The sequence below is a fragment of the Anomalospiza imberbis genome, chromosome 19, assembly GCF_031753505.1.
Source record: "Anomalospiza imberbis isolate Cuckoo-Finch-1a 21T00152 chromosome 19, ASM3175350v1, whole genome shotgun sequence".
In the NCBI taxonomy this organism is placed as follows: domain Eukaryota; kingdom Metazoa; phylum Chordata; class Aves; order Passeriformes; family Viduidae; genus Anomalospiza; species Anomalospiza imberbis.
In genome coordinates this window covers 11,395,716-11,415,439 of record NC_089699.1, presented here as the reverse complement: position 1 = coordinate 11,415,439, position 19,724 = coordinate 11,395,716, and the positions used below count along the sequence as shown (strand labels likewise).

Here is a 19,724-nt window from a genome sequence, read left to right as displayed (position 1 = left end):
ATAACTTGCTCCGAGGTGCTCTGTTCAAACCTGTGACAGTCCTTGCCTTCCCCTCTAGCACTGCACAGTCATAAGCTTCAACAGATTCGTGTTTTATCTAACTGACGGAAAATCCTGGCAGTAGCTGAAATAAAACCACAACAAATCACTGAAACCGGTACCTCGGTGGATGCTCCTTCGGGAACATGCTGCTGACTGTGACAGGTTGGAACCACAAATGAGCAGGATGGAGAATATTACATCTCCAACATGAGCCAGCAGCTTCAAGGACATCTGGAGGTAACAGAAAAGCCTGGTTGCTGTTAGTTCTGTGGTGCTGCAGCACTGTGGCACTCCTGGGTGTGTTAGAAAATAACATAACTGGAATTCATGATACTCTGTAAAAACATGGCAAGTTTTCACACTGTAATTTTAATGATTAAAAAAATAATTAAAAGCTTAAGCACTTTGTGCTGCTTCTGGCTCCATGAGCTGATTGATTCTAAGCAGACAACAGGCTCTGTGCACAAACTGCTCCATGTATGGGAGGAGATTTCAGCTCTGATGAACAGGAATGTGAGAGGCTTTCATTCCTTCACCTACCATAAATCTAACACTGCCTTCTGGCCTTTCTGATCCCCAGGGTTGTTTGTAGACTTGCTCAGGCAGGGTATGGGGACACAGAATGAAGTCAGAAAGAGGAACAACAGTTTAAAAGAACAAGTCATAAGATCAACTTCAGAGCTGTTTTCAACCAGTTCATGTAAACTACACTCATCTAAGGAAAAAGAACCAAGGAAGGCTGTCTGCATTACTCTGTTCAGCTCCCTGCCACTCCTGAGCTGAGTAAAGACATTTTGGCCATGATCAAGCTGATCCAGAAACTCGTGGCTCCTGAACTTTTATCTTGCTGCTTCACCTCAGAGCACACACTGGAAGCAGGAAAGGCATGGAAACCTTGACTGGTAAGAAACTCGTGGGCAGTAAGTAGCTTTCAGCTGAGAAAGCAAAAATAAAAGTCAATTGGTGCACATTGCTCTCTGGTAAATTACAGGCAAAATAATTTGGGTTTTTTTGCAACTGAAATTTTCTACCAAAATTTTAAAAGCTTTTCTAAGATTTCAGGAGAACTTCCATTCCTGGTCACCTCTGTTTTCAAGGCATCTGTAATGAGAAAGGCTTAGCAATAGGTGAGGGAAGGAATGTCCTCCTTACTTGATAACCATGTCAGAACTCCTAGCTCCCACTCTCCTTCCCGCCTGCTCCCAGGGGGATCCACGGCTACGACACTCACTGGGCCAGCACCTGCAACAATCCATGGGAACTCTTGTGACTGCTGGGATCTGGACCCAAACTGCAGAGGTAAAATGGCTCAGGGAACCAATCCCTTCTCCAAAATGATCAGAGCTCTGGCCCTTATCCCTTCCTCTTGGTCCTCAATGAGGGCCCATGAGCAATGTACTAACCATGCAGAACAAAAGTGCAGTCGCCCTCAGAAATCCCATTTCTGGGCACAAAGGTGCCAAAAATTGTTTCTTTTGCAGGTAAGGCTTATTCCAGGCTTCAGATACACCTATTTTCTCTCCCCTCTTTCTGAGGCAACAGAAGTTTTATGAGTGCATTTGGTAGGAGAAGACTTCTCTACCACAGTTATTTTTGCGTAAGAGGCAAAGAAGGGGGCAGCTGATAAGCACTTGTGGATGCCCCCTCTAGAAGGACAGGCTCCTACCAGCTTGTGGTATCATCTGGCAGCATGGATAGCATGGCTGAGAGAATAAAGCCCACAACACAGAGAGACATTTTTCTACAGAGCAAACACAACTGCTACGGTGCCCGTGGGATGTGCTGTGAAAGACTCTTGTGGCTGTGCCTGGGCACCAGCAGGAAATAGAAAAAGGGAAGAGAGGAGCTTGTCTGGAGAGACTATTATGGCTGCTTTATCCAGACCACTGAATGGGTGGGTAAAGGGCAGAGAAAAGGAGGGCACCCACACTCCTGGACTGTAATTTGGCAGCTCTCTAAAGTGACAAGCAAAATAAGCACCTTATAGAGAAGAGTACCTATAAGCTCTGCTTGTGCTACAGATGTCCCCATGTGGTCCCTAGGTCTGTGCAGGCAATTGTGTGAACTGTGCCACAGCCCACTTACAGATTGCCTGAACTGGGCCTGACCAACATTAAAGAAAAAGGCATCACTGCAACTAACTGTTGTCTGGGGCTCCTGAACATCCACTGCCTCAGGAAGAGGCATCCTCCAAATTGTAGAAGTCATATTAAAACCAGTTTTTCATTTCACAATGATTACTGTAGCAAATAACACCCTCTCCACTTCACTGGGAAACCAGTGCTACATACAAACTGATTTAGCTCCACTGCCTTCAGTGGGCTTGGCCCCAAATGGATTGTATGGCTGTGCAGACTGGATAGTTCCCACCCTGGGCTGCTGGAGGTGATCATGGTCCCATTTTCCTAGTAAGAACCTGCTGGAAGAGTTGAGATCCTTGCTGGGAGCTCACTGCAGGCCAGGTGTTAGGTCAGTGTGGTCAGAAAAAAAGTGAGAAGAAAACAGCACCTGATTGTCGTCTGATAAAACCACAAATGAACATTTGCCCTTCTTTCCTTCATCCCTCAAAAAAAACCCCCCAAAACACCAAAAAAAACAACAATCCAGCCACACCCTCTAGTCACAGCAGGCTGGGGAAGGGGGAATAATTAATTAAAATCAAGTGAAACATGCACAGGAAAAGTCACTTCTGGCTGGGTATCCACAACACTCTAAGATTCCCAATGTTTATAGTGCAATTTCATTTGACCTGTGGTTGAAGACCACTCTCCATCACTTTGTGTGATCAAGTTCTGCCGATTCCTTTGAAAGTTGTGCAAGACAAGTTTCAGCAGAGGCTAAAATACCTTAGGAACCATTCAAGTAATTAGACAGTGGCACTGGTATGGCTGAACAGTCAGACATGTCCAAAGAAACCAGACTCAAGCTGCCTTGTGAGTACCATTTGAGTCTCTAATTAGTAAATATCTGCTCTTCTTCCCTTTTAGTGTTCAGTAATGTAGAGGAAATTCACTGAACAATTGGCCATAATTCCAGCACTGACCTGGAAATACAAGTATCTCATAGAAAATATTGATGTGTGATAACAACCCAAGCAGTCAGTGCCCAGGTGCAGGGCAGAAACTGCAGGGCATGGCCAGCCAGAGTTACAGAATCTGCTGGATTTGTGAACAAACTGATCAGCCCATTCTTTCATGAGATCTTTAAGCACCTCCTCCAGTACACTCGTTCAGAAGAATCATCCTCCCAAGTTAAATACAAAAATAGATCCTCCATCTTCATTCATTTAACACAGCTGACAGATGACTTCTGCTCTCCAGTTTTCCGTCCCATGTTTTCAAGGAGGGGGAGGTAGCTTTAGATCCAACAGACTGTAGGCAAAAATATTCCAGAAGATGGCAAACAAGACAAAAATGACGTAAATAGAAAGGAAGATCCACCATAAAGTCTGATCTTGGAGTCTCTGCTCATAGTTCCTCAGGATGATAACACCAAGGGTGATTCCAACCATCACCCCTCCCAGGTGAGCCATGAAGCTGGGGTGGGGGCATGGGGGGTACGCGGAGGGGTGGAATCGCAGCCACACGGCTCTTCCAAATTCAAAGCTCACTGGAACAAAGAATAAAAAATAAGTTAATTGTCTAGGTTTATCCCTTCTTAAGTCCACGTTGTGGGCAGCACTGCATCCCTGAGGAGACAGAGAGGGAGAAATTGCCTTGTATGGTGAGCACAGGGAAGCTGTGGCTATGTCAGGGCTGTGGCACACAGACATGAGGTCTCTCCAGAGGCTGGAAAGTGGTCTGGGCTTGTGAGAATGTAGATAGGTTGGGGAATATTCACATTCTGAAATTTATACCAAAACCATAACAAAAATGAGTTAGAATTTGAAGACAGTTGTCTGTGATGAACACACAGTTTAATTTCCCTTATTGTGCTCCCCTGGGGATTGGGCTGGAAGAGAATTCATCAGTGTGGGTATAATGCTGCTGCCATCCCAGACAGGATGTGCTCTAGGAAACCCAAGTATTATCATTATGAAAGCATTGCATGTTTGAGACTGCAAAGAGAAGAAGTTTAAGCTCCTTCACAAACAGCACAAGCTACAGATGCTGGCTAATGACAAATCCTTGTTTACAAATGCTTGTGTTGAAAGCCAAAATCTGCAATGTGGTTTGGCTGCCAGAAGGTCCAGCTGCAAGTTCCTACCAAAATTGCTGCAAAGTCAAAACCCTCTGAATCAGCATGAAGTATTATGGCAAGGACAAACAAAACAGGACTGCACGTGTGCCAAGCATTGTATGGTACTTACTACAGATCAAGGCAACAGCCATGCGCAGCAGTTTGAATTGGCACTTCATTCCTGACCAGTTCTGGAAAAGAGACGAGGAAAACAAAGTGATGCTGCACACAAACCTGAAGGGATATTACACTTAGATCTGTCACTTGTCAGGCAACTTATCAGAGCATTCAAGCCCTACTGTGCTTTTTCAGTGCTACTTTCTGTGCCTCAGGCTCCCTGAAATTCTGCAGCTCAGATCTTTGGCAGAGCATAGAGAAAAAAATAAAGACTTCAATAAAAGCATATCAAGGAAACAGTGCCATAAGAAAGCCTGGACTTAGTCTCCTCTGTCTTCAGGCTTGGTTATTAATCAATATAGTGGAATAAAAACCTCTGAATGATAATCAGAAATCATGGAGAAATATTAAAAGTCCTCCTTTTCCACTTGCACATAATTTTAAAGCAGGAAAAGAGATCATGTTTTGAGAAACCCAGATGTATGACAACATTTTTATTATTATTTTTAAATTATTATTATGTGACTAAGTGAAAAATTGCCTATTGAAGGCAGACTGAGATACCAAGATAATGGGTTTCTTGTGAAAAGCTCCCTATTTGTCACACTGAAGAAATAAAAAGAATGCTTATAAACTCTTCAGACTATCTCTAATGGCACTTGGGATGGCAAAAAATCTCCACAAAACCTCCACAAAATAAGTAACTGATTTTTTCTCTCTACAGAAAGACCTAACCCAGTCAGAAAGCTCTGAGCTCATGCTGCTTAATACTGTGCTGCCTCCTTCATTTTTAATTTCCATGTAGCTGCTTTGAATCCCTCCCCTCACTCTTATCCTTGGGGTGACACGCTTTATTGCTTCCCCCTGATGGTTATTTTATGTCTTTAATTCCAATAATATTTATTTTTCCAAGCAGGAATGTTTCCATTTCCTTTGGTTACCAGGAGGCACAAGGGAACAGAAGATTCCAGAGACCGTCCCTGCCACAGTCCCTGCTGTCCCCAGCTGTGCCAGACTGAGCTTTGCCAGCAAACATCCAGCACGCCTTTCAGCGTGCGGGAGCATCGCATCTAGATAACTAGTGAGCACAGAGAGACAAGGGGGGACAAGGAAAGCAAAAACATCCCTCCAGCAGAACTGGAAAGGCAGCAAAAATAATTTCAGATGAGAAGAGAGGCAGTGGATAATGGAGAAATAAAGATGCTAAAGGTAGCAATCTCTAAATAGATTTGGCAGAAGCCAATGAGTAGTGAAATGACAGATCAGATTGTGATGTTCTAAGAAGTCAGGGAAGGTAACTGCTAAAGACACTCCACACGCCTCTGGAAGAGCCTGTTCCTCTAAATCAGACCAAAAGTTCCTCCAATGCCCCCCTCTAACCCTGTGAACTGTGGTGTTAAAAAACCCTGTGTCTGCATTACCACCCTGAAAGACAGAGGAAGCTCCCTCCTACTTCCCTTGGCACACTGGCAGGGAACATAAATCACACTGAAAATAACTGAATGGAGGGATGCAATTCCCCAGCAGAAACCCTGAGCTAGGGGTAGCCCCTCTCCTCCACTTCCTACCTCTCTGCCAGCCACTCAGCTGTCTCATTTGGACAGCAGCCTCAGCTCACTCATGCTCTGAAAAGCTTGAAGAGGATGAAGCAGACCAATTCTGCTCAGGACATCTCTCACTTCCCAGCTGTTACAAAACTGTCTGGAGCAGCACCACTGTGGGTCACAGCTGGAGCTGCTGACTTTACTGCAGACAAGCATCAAGTACAAGGTTTTCTTTTAGGCTTGGCTCCAACAGCACCACACACACACACATCTTCCAGCACCCATATAACAGATCTTCTGTCTGTACTGCAGCCGCCTCAAATTATCTTCTCACTCAGACCCAGGGGAGGAGCATTAATCTTATTTTCATGGTTATTCTGCTCTGATATTGCTGGTACAGGACAGACATGCCACCACACGTGAATCTTCTATCACCAAAGCCTTTTTTGCCCGGTGTCAGCTGAGGAGTCCCCCGGGCAGCTGTGTTGGGCTTTGCCACCACCTAGCTGAGGGCTGGGGATGAACTCCTGTTTCCAGCCTTAGAAGAATGACAATGCTGGTATTTGCTCACCTTTGTAAAGTATTTCATGAGGTGAAACAGCAAAGAGATGCATCATTAGATAACCCAGGGTTCAGCTTCAGTCTGGGTTTTACAAATGGAGATAAGAAATATTCTGCGCATGAATCCATTGAATGCTAAATTTCCTTAGATACTCACTAAAATTACATAGCACATCCAGACAGAAACAGGTCTGCCACTTCTACAGAGCCAGTTTGCTTTTCAAACATTTGTCAGCCATTGCATGGAGAGTTGATAGCCTGGAGAACACTGATAAATCTTGGACTACCAACATCTTTAGGTTGTCCTGGCAAACTGTCAGCCATCAGGGTACCAAGCCACCAAGTGCAAGGTAATATTTCCATTCCAGAACCACAAGACTCTTAGCTGGGGCAAGCTCTGCGTGACCAACAGCTGGGTCTGGCCTTACTTCCAGCCCCTTTGGGCCACCATACATGGCTCCCTCTGAGGTCAGACAGTCACTCTGGTACTCACCATCACAATATTGGCCAGGTGAGCAGAGACAAGAGCATACACACCTCCAGAGGAGCCCACCACCGGTGCCCTCATGTCAGCCACTGACACTGCCAGGGACCCTGGGGGAAACAATAAGGCTTTGTAACAATTGCCCACCAAATAAACACACTCACTCCTACCCTACATCCCTGCTATGGCCTGATTGTGCTAATTGCTGCAGGTCAGGAATACAGAAAGAGAAGGAGGGGGAAATTGATTGACTCCTGAAGCCAACTCAGCCCTGTCAAGGCAGTGACTGATTGATTCCTCTGCACCTACTTTAAAAGCAGCCAAGCAAGGCAGCAATGTGTCTTTAAACTTGTCCTGCAAAAAGGCATTTATTCCCTGATTGAAAGAACAAGGAAGCAGGAGACAGACAAATGTCTGTCTGTTTCTCACCTGAAGATAAAACAGAAGTAGCTCCTATGTTGTCAAGAAAAATATTAGCACAGGGAGAAGGAACTAGGGACTTGTAACTTAGCACAGGCCTCTGATCAAAGCACAGCTTATTACCTGTAAAACTTCAGAGTAAAACTAGTCAAAAATAACCTGGATGGAGGCAGTAGGCACATGACAGCAAAATGACAGGTCAAGTACATAAAGACACCACAAATAACAATACAGCCAAACATAGATAGACATTGCTTCTGCTTATCCCAGTTGGAGGCTTGGATCTACTCAAAGCTCCTTTCATTGCTGACTTTAAGAATAATTTAAGCAAGAGAGGGAAAGGCAGATTTGCTGTCACAAGGAAGGGATAATGAAGATCTTTGTGATGACTGGGAATGGGAAAAAGACATAATGGCAAATCTTGAGAGAGTCGTTGGTAGCATAGACTCTAATGAACTTCTTTGCTAATTGCCCAACTGATTCCAGGTCAAGAAAGTGCTGAGCTTCCACCAGCCAACTCTGCTGATAGCTCCCTCCTTCCTTGTATGGCCCTGAGACTTCTCAGCTCTTAAACACTGCCATTAAGGAAAAAAGTTAATAAGAAATAAAGGAAGGAGTAATAAGAACTTGTAGTTAAGTCCTCAGACACTGCACTGAGTGCCTCAATTTCCATTCTTAATGTGTCTTCTTAGTAAAGCCAGAAAAATGAGAACGAACCATAAAAGTTGTGGCCTAACTACATTTTACTGTCTATTCCTGATTATTTAGCAGCTGAGTTATTTTTATATTGCCTCAGCATGAATATAGCCATTTTCCTCTCTCCTGGCACATGACTAGAATAAAGGATGTTTCATAACTGGCTAAGATTTCAGTGAAGCCCTGGGATTTGGTAGGTGTATCTGTGTAGAAAAGCTATGTCTGGGAAGTTGCAAATTGGTCACCACTTTTGTTAGTGTTTGTTAAAATAACAGTCAGGGGACAGTGGAGCTGCTCTGCTAACTCCTTTCTCTGCAGTAAATACCGCTGGTGTTTGTACCATGCCTCATCCTCTGTCCTAGTCCAATTATTCTTTCCACAGACTGTCTCGTGGAATGCAGGATTTATTAGTACCCAATGCAGCCCATTGTACAAAGGGTTTATGGAAAAAAGTAATTATGTGGCTGGAAAAAACCAAGCAAACACTATAAATCTTGAACAAAGGCAGTCAATCGCTGTCTGAGTTCCACTGTAAAGCTCTTGGTTGTTTTCACACCCTCCTTCTGTTTTAACTAGATGTTGATCTACTGTCAGCTTCCATCACCTCCAAACTGCTGGAAATTCCAAACATAAATAAAAGCAATTCAGCACAAACTAAAAATCAATCAAGCCCCATGGCTTAATGATGAAATGAATTTTCCAGATTTCTGTGCACTGTTCACAATCTACAACCAAATACTTCTTGCTTACTTAGGCTGGAGAAAGGTGACATGCAGGACAAACGGAGGAAGAACTGCCACAGGACCAGCATGACTCCACATTCAGGAAGATCATCTAAAGCATGGCTATTTTAAAATAACAGGTAGTTGGTGCATTTTTAGTAGGTCTCCTAAACAGAGAGTCTACGGTTACATAGAAATAGGTGTCAAGTTGTACCATATTTTCTATGTCCAGCCCTGCAAAGGATTTCAATGCACAGAAGATCAGTGAATGTTCCTCTCCTAATCCCAAATATCACAAAACATTTCTCCAACTCAAAAGCCAGCACAGACCATTTTCACTGCTTCTCCACCTGGGGCATGCAGAGGTGTCACCTACCTGCCACAACTCCTGCAACGTACACAAAACTGATCCTCGCAGCTCCATGCACCATTTCCAGAGGAACCCCAACCAAGAGCTGAAGGACAACATTGAGCCCAAGATGTTCTATCCTGCAGCAAGGAAAAACAACAGTTGTCCTCTTTTCCAACTCTTCATCTTCCTTCTCTACCATTGAGACACAGATATCTTGGAAAGAAAATCAAAGAGCACCCGATTCACATAAGTAGACCAACACTGGGAATAACAGTGATTCCAGAAAAAATCAGACCTGGAATTGCAATGTTTCTTCCCTCCCTGCTGCTTTTATCTTTTTCGTATCCACGCAGGTCCTTTCATTTGAAGTCTATGTACAATGTTTGGTTCTTAGACAGAACAACTGTGTTCTTAAACATTGGTTCTGTTTGGTCAGACATTTTTTTCTCTTTCTTTGCTTGAAAAAGTTAAATGACTTGTAAAAAAAAAAAAAAAAAAAAAAAAAAGCAGCAAGATGGCAGCAGAGCCTGGAACAGAAGCCAGAAATTTGACCTGCTCCTCTCTTCTCCCCTCCTAAGGATTCCACTTTTCCCTGCACACATCACACTGCCATGATGGGGAGTGGTTGTTAAGAACGAGGTGGGCATAGAAGTTCCAGGAGAACGGCCATTTCCTGGTGCCATAATGCTGCTTTACAGTATCGGCTGTCTGACCCTCACCCTTTTCTGCTGTGCCTACTTCAATGGTCAGAATGGGAAGCAAAGGGCATTTTGATCTCTGCTCAGGTGCCCAGGTGTACTCACTGATGCTCTCTCTTCACCCACCCTCGTTCCCATTACAGTCAATAGCAAAACTCCAAAACTCCTGTTGAACACACAGGAAAAAGCTGGGCTGAGGGAACTCTTGCAGAAAGCCCCACTATCACACTCTGCAGGACCACTTGCAGCCTGCAGGCAGAGTGTGACAGCTCAAATGTGTATATTGGGTAGAGACTCCAGTGCAGCAGATTTCCCCTGAGCTGAATCAATAGCTTCAACACAAGTTCTCTGTTGCTTTAATCAATACTACTTAACAAACCTGTCCTGCCACTTTTCCAATCTCTATACAGATATTCATCTGTAGGGTCTTCCAGTGAGGTAATACCAGCACCAGGCCCTGAATAGGATCCTCAGCACTCTGGCAGTGTCTGAGATTTACCCTGGGCTCACAGGACTGTGACCTCACTGAATGGTGACATCTCACTGGAGCCAAGGGTATCCCGCTTTTTGTATGAAGAGAACCTGCTTACAAAACAGATGAATCTAAATGACACAGTGGTACCCTTAACGCAGAAGGCCAGCATCTTTTGGGGAAAAGAGAGCAAAGTATCTAATGCCTTGAATATGTACATCCTATTTTATACAAGAAAAGGGTTGTTCACAGGCAGGCACTAGCAAACTTTGGTTTAAGTTATATGCATTTCCACTGTTTTGATCTTTTTCACGTTACCATAGCAATTTCCCATATACAGCAGACAAAAACACTGATGGTGAGATTCAGTAATGACAGAACAGTCTCATAAATGAGAATTTAAAGCTGGACTGCAAAAAAGTGCTAGAAATTATACTGCAGAAAACAATCCTCTCCTGTTATCTCAATAAGTTTGTTTCCATTGAATCTCTCTCCAAAGATGAATTTCTCTCCTGTACAATACACTCAGCACTGCAATTTTTCATCATGGGAAACTGCTGTGTGTAACTGAGTTCTTTCATTACCTTCCTCAAGCCTTTTGAAGCCACTGGACATGGTCAGCACTCGCTCTGATCCCACATGCTCACAGAAGGCAGGGAGTTAAATTAGGAACAGCCAGCAAAGGTCAAACTGAGATCACTGAGATGAGTCCAAACACCCAAATGCCCTTTTACAGAGGGGAGGGAAGAAGCTTTCGCTGGCACACAGTCAACATCATGAGGTGGCACCTGACATTTCCACACAAAGCATTGGGTCTTATTTTTCAAAGGAAGCTTTTATAAGAGCTCAGCAAAGTTTATCCTGGAGTCTGAAGTGACTGCTCTGATTCACAGCTGTTCTTAAAAGACTTCCCAGGAGCAATCCCATTCACTTCTCTTCCCCATCATGCTAAGAGCTTGGAAGGCACCAGAGTCAATAAGTACCCATAAAACATAATTACCCTTTGCCAGTGCTGAATGTGTCATTCTTGAAATGACAATTTCATTGATTTATTAAGGACTTTCTCCTTCCCTGGGACCAAACAAATGGGACTGAGCTTCAATGCAAGTCATTAGTTATGGCAGTGATACAAATGTGTGGGCTTCAGATATCAACGTCTGCTTTCCATGAAAACAGAAAGGCAGAATTTACAACTTTGCCTTTTCAGCCCTTGACAAAGCTCCCTCCATCAGAACCAACACACAGCCTGTACATTTTTGGAATCTTTCTAGAGCACAGCCAGCCAAGCCTTAGCAACTGCTGCCTTCTCAAACACCTTCCGGCTGCCACTTGCTCTTCAAAAAAAGACCAAGTGCACTAAATTAAAGAGCAGTCCACATTACCATTTAAAAGTCTCAGCTGGAAGCAGGATAACAGTAGACCCATGGCATTGTGTTATCCTCTCATTTGAAAATGAGAGGAGAAGGGCGGGCGTCCACTAAAAAACAATATTACCTTTCCAAGATTTATCTGTTTTCCTCACAAGAAAGGAGCTTAACACCGAGAAGCTAGAAATAAAGGAACATTTAGCTTAACTCCAGATACTGCAGATAAATCACAAGGTTTATTGTTCCAGTGGGACTCTCCATTGTTTTAAAGGCTGTGTAGCTAAAGGACTTGGAATCCATCATGACCAGTCCCCTGCTCACCACTTTCCATTGTTCCACTCTGAGCCAGCCAGAGGTGAAATAAACCTGAGGGATTTTTTGTCCAGTGAGTATGAGGAACGCCAGGGAACTGCCTGCTACAAGGGTGACCTGGTGCAGGTCAGGAAAGCATGCCACAGAAAGGCATTTCATGCTGGAGAATTGTCCTTGTGCAGGTATTTCTCCTCCAGTGTATCCTAAAGCAGTCTGTAGTTATAGAAGAGATATGGTAAAACACCACCACCATCAAAAGAAAGCCCAAATACCCATTAACTAATATTAGTTAAAACCAAGTGTTTCTTTCTTTTACAAGTCCAGTTTCCCCCATATTTTCAGTGATGAAATATCTACTTCTCATTTTATGTAATAAGCCTCATGTCTAAGCCCAGTAGTCCGCACTTGCAGGATGAAATCTATGTAAAATGGGCTCTTTGGAGGGATTCAGCATGCAGAGGACAGATATTGCCACATTCAGAAGTTTCTTCTAAAAACTTTTCCCTACTCTTCCCTTGGGTGGAGTCTGTTTTTATCCAGGGATCTGGGACACATCTTGTGCTCCAGGGCAATTACACACCAAGGAAGTTATTCCATGGCATGGAAGAGACTTCAGCATGTCTTCCATCAGAGACATGGAAAAAAGGCAAAGATCAACTTGATCTTTCTGGCCTTTCATAGAAGAACATTGACTGATGGAAATATAGGCTTTCTATTTAAGAACAAAGGGCTCTTATGCAGTTTCAAACTCTACACTACTGCTGAAAGGCTTGTTGCTGTCATTTTTCAATGACAGAATTAAAGAAAATTGCAATTATCTGCCAGGAATGTGTGAAGATAATGATCTGAGAAACTGCTCAGAGGGGGTAGAATGTTTTGTACAGGGATGAACTTTCCAGTGACACTGACTCATCACCATAGCATCACAAACATCACACAATTAAGTCTATTTAAATTTTGTGAGGACTAGCACAGCCGAGCAGAACAGAGTTAGAATCCCCACACCTTGTATATTCTTCCCAAATCAGCTACATACCTCCCATGGGATGAAGGAGGATTCATTTTACTGTGCACCTTCATTTTGCATGGACATCTGGCCACTCGAGATTGTCAACTCTTCAGGAACACTGGTGTTTGCCCAGTGTGTACAAAATGGGAGTTCAGGCTTGACACAGCCTTCTAGGCATTATCTCAGTCCCTGCAGAAGGGACCAACATTACTGAGTGATGACATGTCCCAGGCACAGGGAATTTAACTGACTTTTCCAACACCCTGTAGTTTTTAAATACCAGTCCAGCATCTTTGCAGACTTGTTCTACCACCTGCACAGCTCCTTTAGTGGAACACTGGGCTTTGACCTGGTTTTAGGAAGTGCACATTAAGAAGAAAGTGTGGTCCCAACACTGCTGGGGAGAAGAGCAGCATCTGTTAAGTTATTTTTGTTGCCTTATCCCTTCAGAGAGCTGTGAAGGTTTGCACCTCATTGCCCAACAGTCCACAACATCTTCAGATTTTTACACACAATTTATAATTGAGTTTTAAGAATTTAATTCTGAGCTGATTCTGTCACTTCCTCTGTCTCTCTGGGGACCCTGAGCTGTTTGTAAATACTCACCCTGCATGCATGAATATGTAGGTTAGGTACCTCCAAGCCTGGGCTCGAAGCTGGGGATGGTACAGTAATGCATTCTTCAGGTACAAGGGGTGGCTGACTTGCAGCACAAATCTGTCTAAGACCACACCATTGTAAAGAAAAAAGGCAACCTAGAAGAGGAGAGAGATTCATTGGTTAGCAAATGCCTTTTCTCACCAAAAAGTACTTTTTAGCTAAAATAATGGATAAAAAAGTAATATATAAAAAACTTTTCTCCTGTTTGACAGCACCACACAGCATGAAAATTCCCTGTTTTGAGGAACCTGCAACACATTGATATAACTGTATTTGTGGTCTCCTGTAACACACCAGCCCCTGAGTTAGAGGAACCTGCTCCCAGTCAGCACCCTACTATCAGTGTCATATCCTACTCTGTACTTATTTGAGCACATTACTCAGAAAATGTGCAAAGATCTCATTTGGGCAACACATGAGCAGGCCAGAATATTTAACCCAGAGGTTCTCTCCCCTCCTTTTTCTATCCACTCACAGAACAGAGGTAGCTGTACAGACATTTCTAATTCCATTGACTCATCCATTTCTCTAGAATTGTCCTGTTTTCACTTCTCAACCAGTTTTGCTCTAGTTTCCCAAACTGTGTAGTCTCACATACAAATTGTTCCAATGACAGGATCACAATCTCCACTTAAACACACTCCAACAAGCAACCAAAATGGCCACCAGCTTCACATCTGTCCTTGTCCAGGTCTGAACGAGTCCCTCTCTAACCCTTGATCGTGTCCCAGCAGAGCCTTTGGCAGTGTGGGGAGGTTCCCAGGGAGGGTACTTGCCTCTACAATGGTGATGGTGATCATGAACCAGGGCGGGGGGCAGCAGGTGTAGCTGTCATAGTACCACTTGCGGTCGATCTCCCGCGGGAGGGTCTCGTACGCCACGTGCCGGATCAGCCTCTGCGAGAGGCTCAGCCCCGTCTCCTCCAGCAGGGCCTTGCTGCACAGCCTTCTGTTCCCCTGCAGGATGGCTTGGCGGAAACTGTTCGACCTTTTGTTGCTCATCTGGGTAAAAGGAAACGGAAGAAACCATGAGTACAAAGCAAGGCCTGGCACAATCATCAGGGAGAATAGTGCCAGTTTGGCAGCACCAGATCAAGGCAGGCAGGAAAGCCACCACCAGGCTGAGCTTTAGGAACCAAGTCTTGGGACAATGACAGGGTGTACTGAAAACTTGGGATACAAGGAAAACAAGTACCACGGCCTGCCATTATGATGCCACTAAAAGAGGTCAGGGCAGAACTCTGGCAAGGCAGAGCAGAGGCTGCTGATGTGTAGGAACTCACCCCTGGTTGGGGTGAGCCAGAAAGGTGGAAAAGTCTCTCCTCCAACCCATGCCTCCAAAGAAACTCAGCAGTTTTCAGTCGTCCGGTCTCAAGGTAGTTTGTTGTGTGTTATCTAAAAGATTTCTCCCTGAGCTGCTGCGGTCCGTTCTGCAGTCAGGCAAGGGCCCACACTGACTCCCAGGGGGCTGGTGCCCTCTTTTATATCATCCATTACGTGTTAGATGTTTATGGTTTTTCCCCAATGCCCATCACCTCTATTGAACAGTGACTTTCTACTCTAAACCAGTCTGTGAGTGCCAACATCACCAAGAACATGGAGGTTAGGAAGAAGAAGGAAAGAGGACAGGGCACACCCAAGTCCCTCCATCTTAGAACTTCTGACCCCCATGTACAAAACTCAGACCCCTCTGTACAAGGCCTAAAACCCCCCTGTACAGCACCCAAAAGTTCTTCCTTTCACTTTGTGACTACTTCTACTATAATATCTAAACTTTTGTGATTTCTTGTTCTTCCTGCAAGGTTGGTAAAATGTTCCATGGATCAGGTTCAAAGCCACAGAGGTCTGTGGCTGCATTCCAGGGTCTCAAATGCTTTTGACCTGGGCCTGGAACATCCACGAGTGTCCAGGGGACATTCTGGGTTCTGACACTGATGCACCTGGTTGAGCTCTATGGCCCATTCTCCAGCCTTCCATGCACTGTCTTCACCATTGGTTATCACAATCCATATTCCTGTGTCTTCCTTCCCTCTGCTCCCCCTGCTCTATCACACTTCCCTGCAGAGTTGGGGCAGGAAATTTCTCAAATGGAGCAGCACTTTCACAGCACATCTAACCCTTGTGGCAGGAGTTAGCTCTGAGCAGAGAAAATTATCTCTTTGTGTAAAACAAAACTGCCTGAGCAACAGCAACAAACAACAAATTAATCGGCTGTACAGGCTGTCTTAGCTCCTGTAAGCTTGCAAGTCTTTACAAGGCTTCTTTCCTAAGTTATTCTCAGAGGTTCTGAGATGGCACAGGCTTACAGCTAATTTGTATATGCATTATCACCTTACATGCATAGATTTAGCTATCTTTTTGAGCATACACTTTACCAGTTTGGATGCATAATTAAAGCAATTGCATTTGCAAATTAGGCAGATGGAATCTTAAGCTTAGCCTTCTGGGGGTGGGGGAACAAATCAGGTCTGAAAGAGCTTGCTCCAAGATTTGTATAGTTGTTAATTAGCCCTGATGTCAAACAAACTTGCTGCATTTAGAGCCACTGTCTGTACTGGCTGAATCTTTGGCAGGGAGCTCCAAAGCCTCACTGTGTACACGGGCTGCTCTAGGGGGACCTTCCATTGTAACAGGCAGCAAAGCAAACACGACAGACTGGTCCTTCTTCTGAGAGATCTGCTAACTGCTCCCAAACCACCAGCACATCCAGCTTCCCAAAACCAAGCAAGAGAAGACACTCAACAGCATTGGCTTCCAGTTGTCTTGGATCATGCTGGTTTCAGCTGATATCCCAAAGCCAGCAAAGCCCAGAGCTTGTGCTCTCAGTGCCCAGGCAGTCAGGGAATTGCTCCAAGCTGGACCAAGCTGCTTAAATACAGTAATCACTGCAGGGAGCCACCTCCTGTTAATCACTGTAGAAGGCAAGGGGCCATCTGAGGTGATAGCACTGTGACCTGCTCTGCCCGTCCCTCCTTAGCCTGCATTTGTAGCCTGTCCCTCCAACACAGAACAGCACTGACTATCAGTTAATGTTCTTATATTTTTTTTTAAACTGAGGAAAAATTTGTTGTTGTTGTTCCCTTTGAGTTATTTCAGTGAGAAGATGTTTTATCCTAACAACTCTCTCCATTTTGGTATTTCTCCTTTGCTCTCTCTTTCCTTTGTTGATTCAGAAAACACTTGTAAAAGAATATTTATTGTAAAAAAAGCAGAAAAACAGAGAAGAAAAAAAATGTCCACAAAGTCTCTCTCTTGGTCTTCTCATGTCTATCATCCAAAAGCCTGTGTCTAAAACTAGGGAAGATAAGGGGGAAAAAATTATTGTGGTCCTCTGTTGCATTAAGAAAGCCTGCTCATACTGAAAGACAGTATTTTCATAGAGAAACATCCAACAGGTACAAAGCTTTCCTTAGCATGTGTGAGATGCCTTTTGCTAGGTAAGAGATGTACCTCTGTTTCAAAGATACTTTTAGCCACCTAATGACCTCACTGTGTCCACAGAAGAAAGCTTCACTCCAGGTTAGTTCAGAACAGCCTTTCAGAGATGTTCTGCATGTGCTCCCTCACAAAGTTCATTCTTTTCTCTCTGGCTTTGCCCATCTTATGGGCAAGAATAAATTCAGACTGAAACTATAAAATTGCCTGAAGATACCAGACAGTTGACTGGAGCTGCTGATCTGCTTATTCCAATTACAGTGATAAATGGGATTTCCTGCCTACCACAAAACAGTCAGTGCTTTTCCCTGCTGCAGCACTTCAGTGGAAAAGATAATAATTTCCAGAGTCAAGGAAAATCGTCATTTCAGTTCAGCATCAAGAAGTGCTGGCCACCCTTGGTAGATGATCACCTCATCAGTGCAGAGATTGCCAAGGGAGATGGGCAGGAAACTCCAAAAGCTGCTGATGTCCATGGTTAGGATTGTAACAAAGATTTCTTTGCATCTGTTGAGCAGAGGAGCCTAAGGGAGGCACCCCTGAACTCGTCTGTTACTGTTACAAGGGACTGGCTCGGTTCAGTCACCTGAACTCAGCACAGCCCCAGCAGTCCAGTGTCCTCTCTGCAATAATGCTTGTGCTGCCCATGGAGCCCAGAAAACAGCCAGGGCACTGCAAATTCATCACCATGATGTTTCTGAAGATGTTCCTCAATATACTAAGAAACAAAACAGAACGGGAAAGGTCTTCTTAGATTTAAGAGCAAAATATTGCAGGATTCACTGTAAGTCACACCTTAGATGACCAAAGCCTCCACTGGCTGTACTGAGGAGGTGGAAAACTGGACTACTGTTCAGCAGAAAGCTCTGCCTTCCTCCTTCCAGAGAGGAAAATAAATCACAGGACCTTTCATACCCCACGCAGAAGCTAACACAGAAGGGACATGAAAATATTTGCCAGACCCTCTTTAGAGCAAAGGATAGGGAGAGAAGGTCCAGGTTCCCTCTACATGCTGCAGTCTTGGCGCGGTTTTACACCCTGATGAGTCAGGGACACAGTGTCAGGACTGTGCCAGACGTGCTGAAAAGCCCCCACAATCCCTGAAGATGTGGATGAGAGGATGTACTGAGCCCTTGTTAAAATCAGGCCTCTCGAGAAGGAGGCATCCTGCTGGTCCCCACCTGCACGCATTGCCCACAGCACCAAGGACAAGATGATCTCCAAAGAGACAGCACAGATGACTGCCAGGGCTCAAGCAAACACAGCAATCCTGGCCCTACTCACATGACTCCAGAGGCCTTTGGATCAAGCTAGGAGGAGATGGGCATGAGGAGAGACAGAGGATTAAGTCAGTATTGCTGCTCTCACCAATTCTTGATCAGAAGTCTATTTGGTTCCTCAGACTGAATTTGGAAGACTCAAATCTTCCCAAACAGAGTCTCGCATATGGTCACAATTTGCTGACTGGATTTTGGAATTACATAATATTGGTATTTATGAGCCAAGTATTTAATCATCAGCTGAAAGAACACTAGGCCCATTGTTGGCCTGCACATTATCATGACTCCAGGAACCCAGGGCAGCCCATCCCACTCCTCTTCATGCAATCAATCTAGGACTTCTTTAATGAGCGTGATATTAAAGCTGCAAGCAGATGGGTACAGCAAACAGTATGTGGAGAGAGAAGATAGCAGTGGGGAACAACACATTCCCTTAGTCCTTCCTGCCTGCAAAATGGTATTCTGCAGAGAGAAAGAAATTCCCCTTGCAGAAGAGGCAGGCTGAGCTGACTGGTTCCCAGGTGATGCCACCTCTGCCCTTTGGTATCACCCTACCAAAACAAACCAAGGCTTAGTGCTAGAGCTCTGCTCAAGGGCTGGGTTTGATACCTCTGTGCAAATGGAAAATTTTTTCCTACTTAGATCTGAACCTGACTTCAACACTGAAAACGCCAACATTTAGGATGTCAAGAGTAGAACAGTGACAAACTTTGATGAAGTATTAAGCCCTGCTTTTGTTTAGCACACATGGCACTCTAAAATTACTCTGGGATAATCTGCAACTTGAAAAGGAAATTGTCCATCCCCACTGGCAGACCAATTTGTCTGTGTTCCTTGGATATCTGTAGTACTGTGGCTACCTCAGATAATCTATAGCCAGGTCATGTAGTATTTCCCCCATCTCCAATTTCAGGGCTTGTGTGGGGCACAGTACCCTTTTTATAGTTTTATTCAGCCTCACTCAGAAGGTTTTGAAAAACATGGATTTCTGCCGATTACGTATTGGCATCTTTGAGACTGGTCTTGAACTATTTTTAAACACATGCAGCTCTGTGACAGGCAATGCATTCAGCTCTCCAGCTCTGATCCTCCAAGACACAGAACATTAAATCAGAAGTTAGCACAAGCTTTTTAAAAGCCTCTGCCAGCTCCAGTTTTATAACCCACTTTACTTACAAATGCAACCTCTCCAATCAATTTTGCTTTCAAGATTCACATTTATTTCCTTCCCTCTGCCCACACTTCTATAAAATGCTAATGTGGGTAGAGATAGCTTTTCCCAAAATGCATATCTCAGCATTACGTTCATCTGTCACAGATGTTCACATCCTCTGAGCCAACCTGGTAGCACTTTCCCAAATAGTATCAAAGGGAA

The 19,724-nt window shown here is 44.3% G+C and overlaps 1 protein-coding gene across 2 annotated transcripts in view; it reads right to left on the bottom strand.

The window, feature by feature from the left end:
* Positions 1–2,246: 2,246 nt before the first annotated feature.
* RHBDL3 (rhomboid like 3) overlaps positions 2,247–19,724 on the bottom strand; it is a 57,990-nt gene continuing 40,512 nt past the window's right edge. For both annotated transcript variants that reach the window (XM_068209711.1, XM_068209712.1), the window contains 6 exons: positions 14,412–14,636; positions 13,582–13,730; positions 9,142–9,254; positions 6,937–7,037; positions 4,352–4,412; positions 2,247–3,651 (listed from right to left, as the gene is read on the bottom strand). In XM_068209711.1, coding sequence (XP_068065812.1) covers positions 3,380–3,651; positions 4,352–4,412; positions 6,937–7,037; positions 9,142–9,254; positions 13,582–13,730; positions 14,412–14,636 — 921 coding nt within the window. In that variant the 3' untranslated portion in view covers positions 2,247–3,379. The remainder of the gene's footprint in view (positions 3,652–4,351; positions 4,413–6,936; positions 7,038–9,141; positions 9,255–13,581; positions 13,731–14,411; positions 14,637–19,724) is intronic.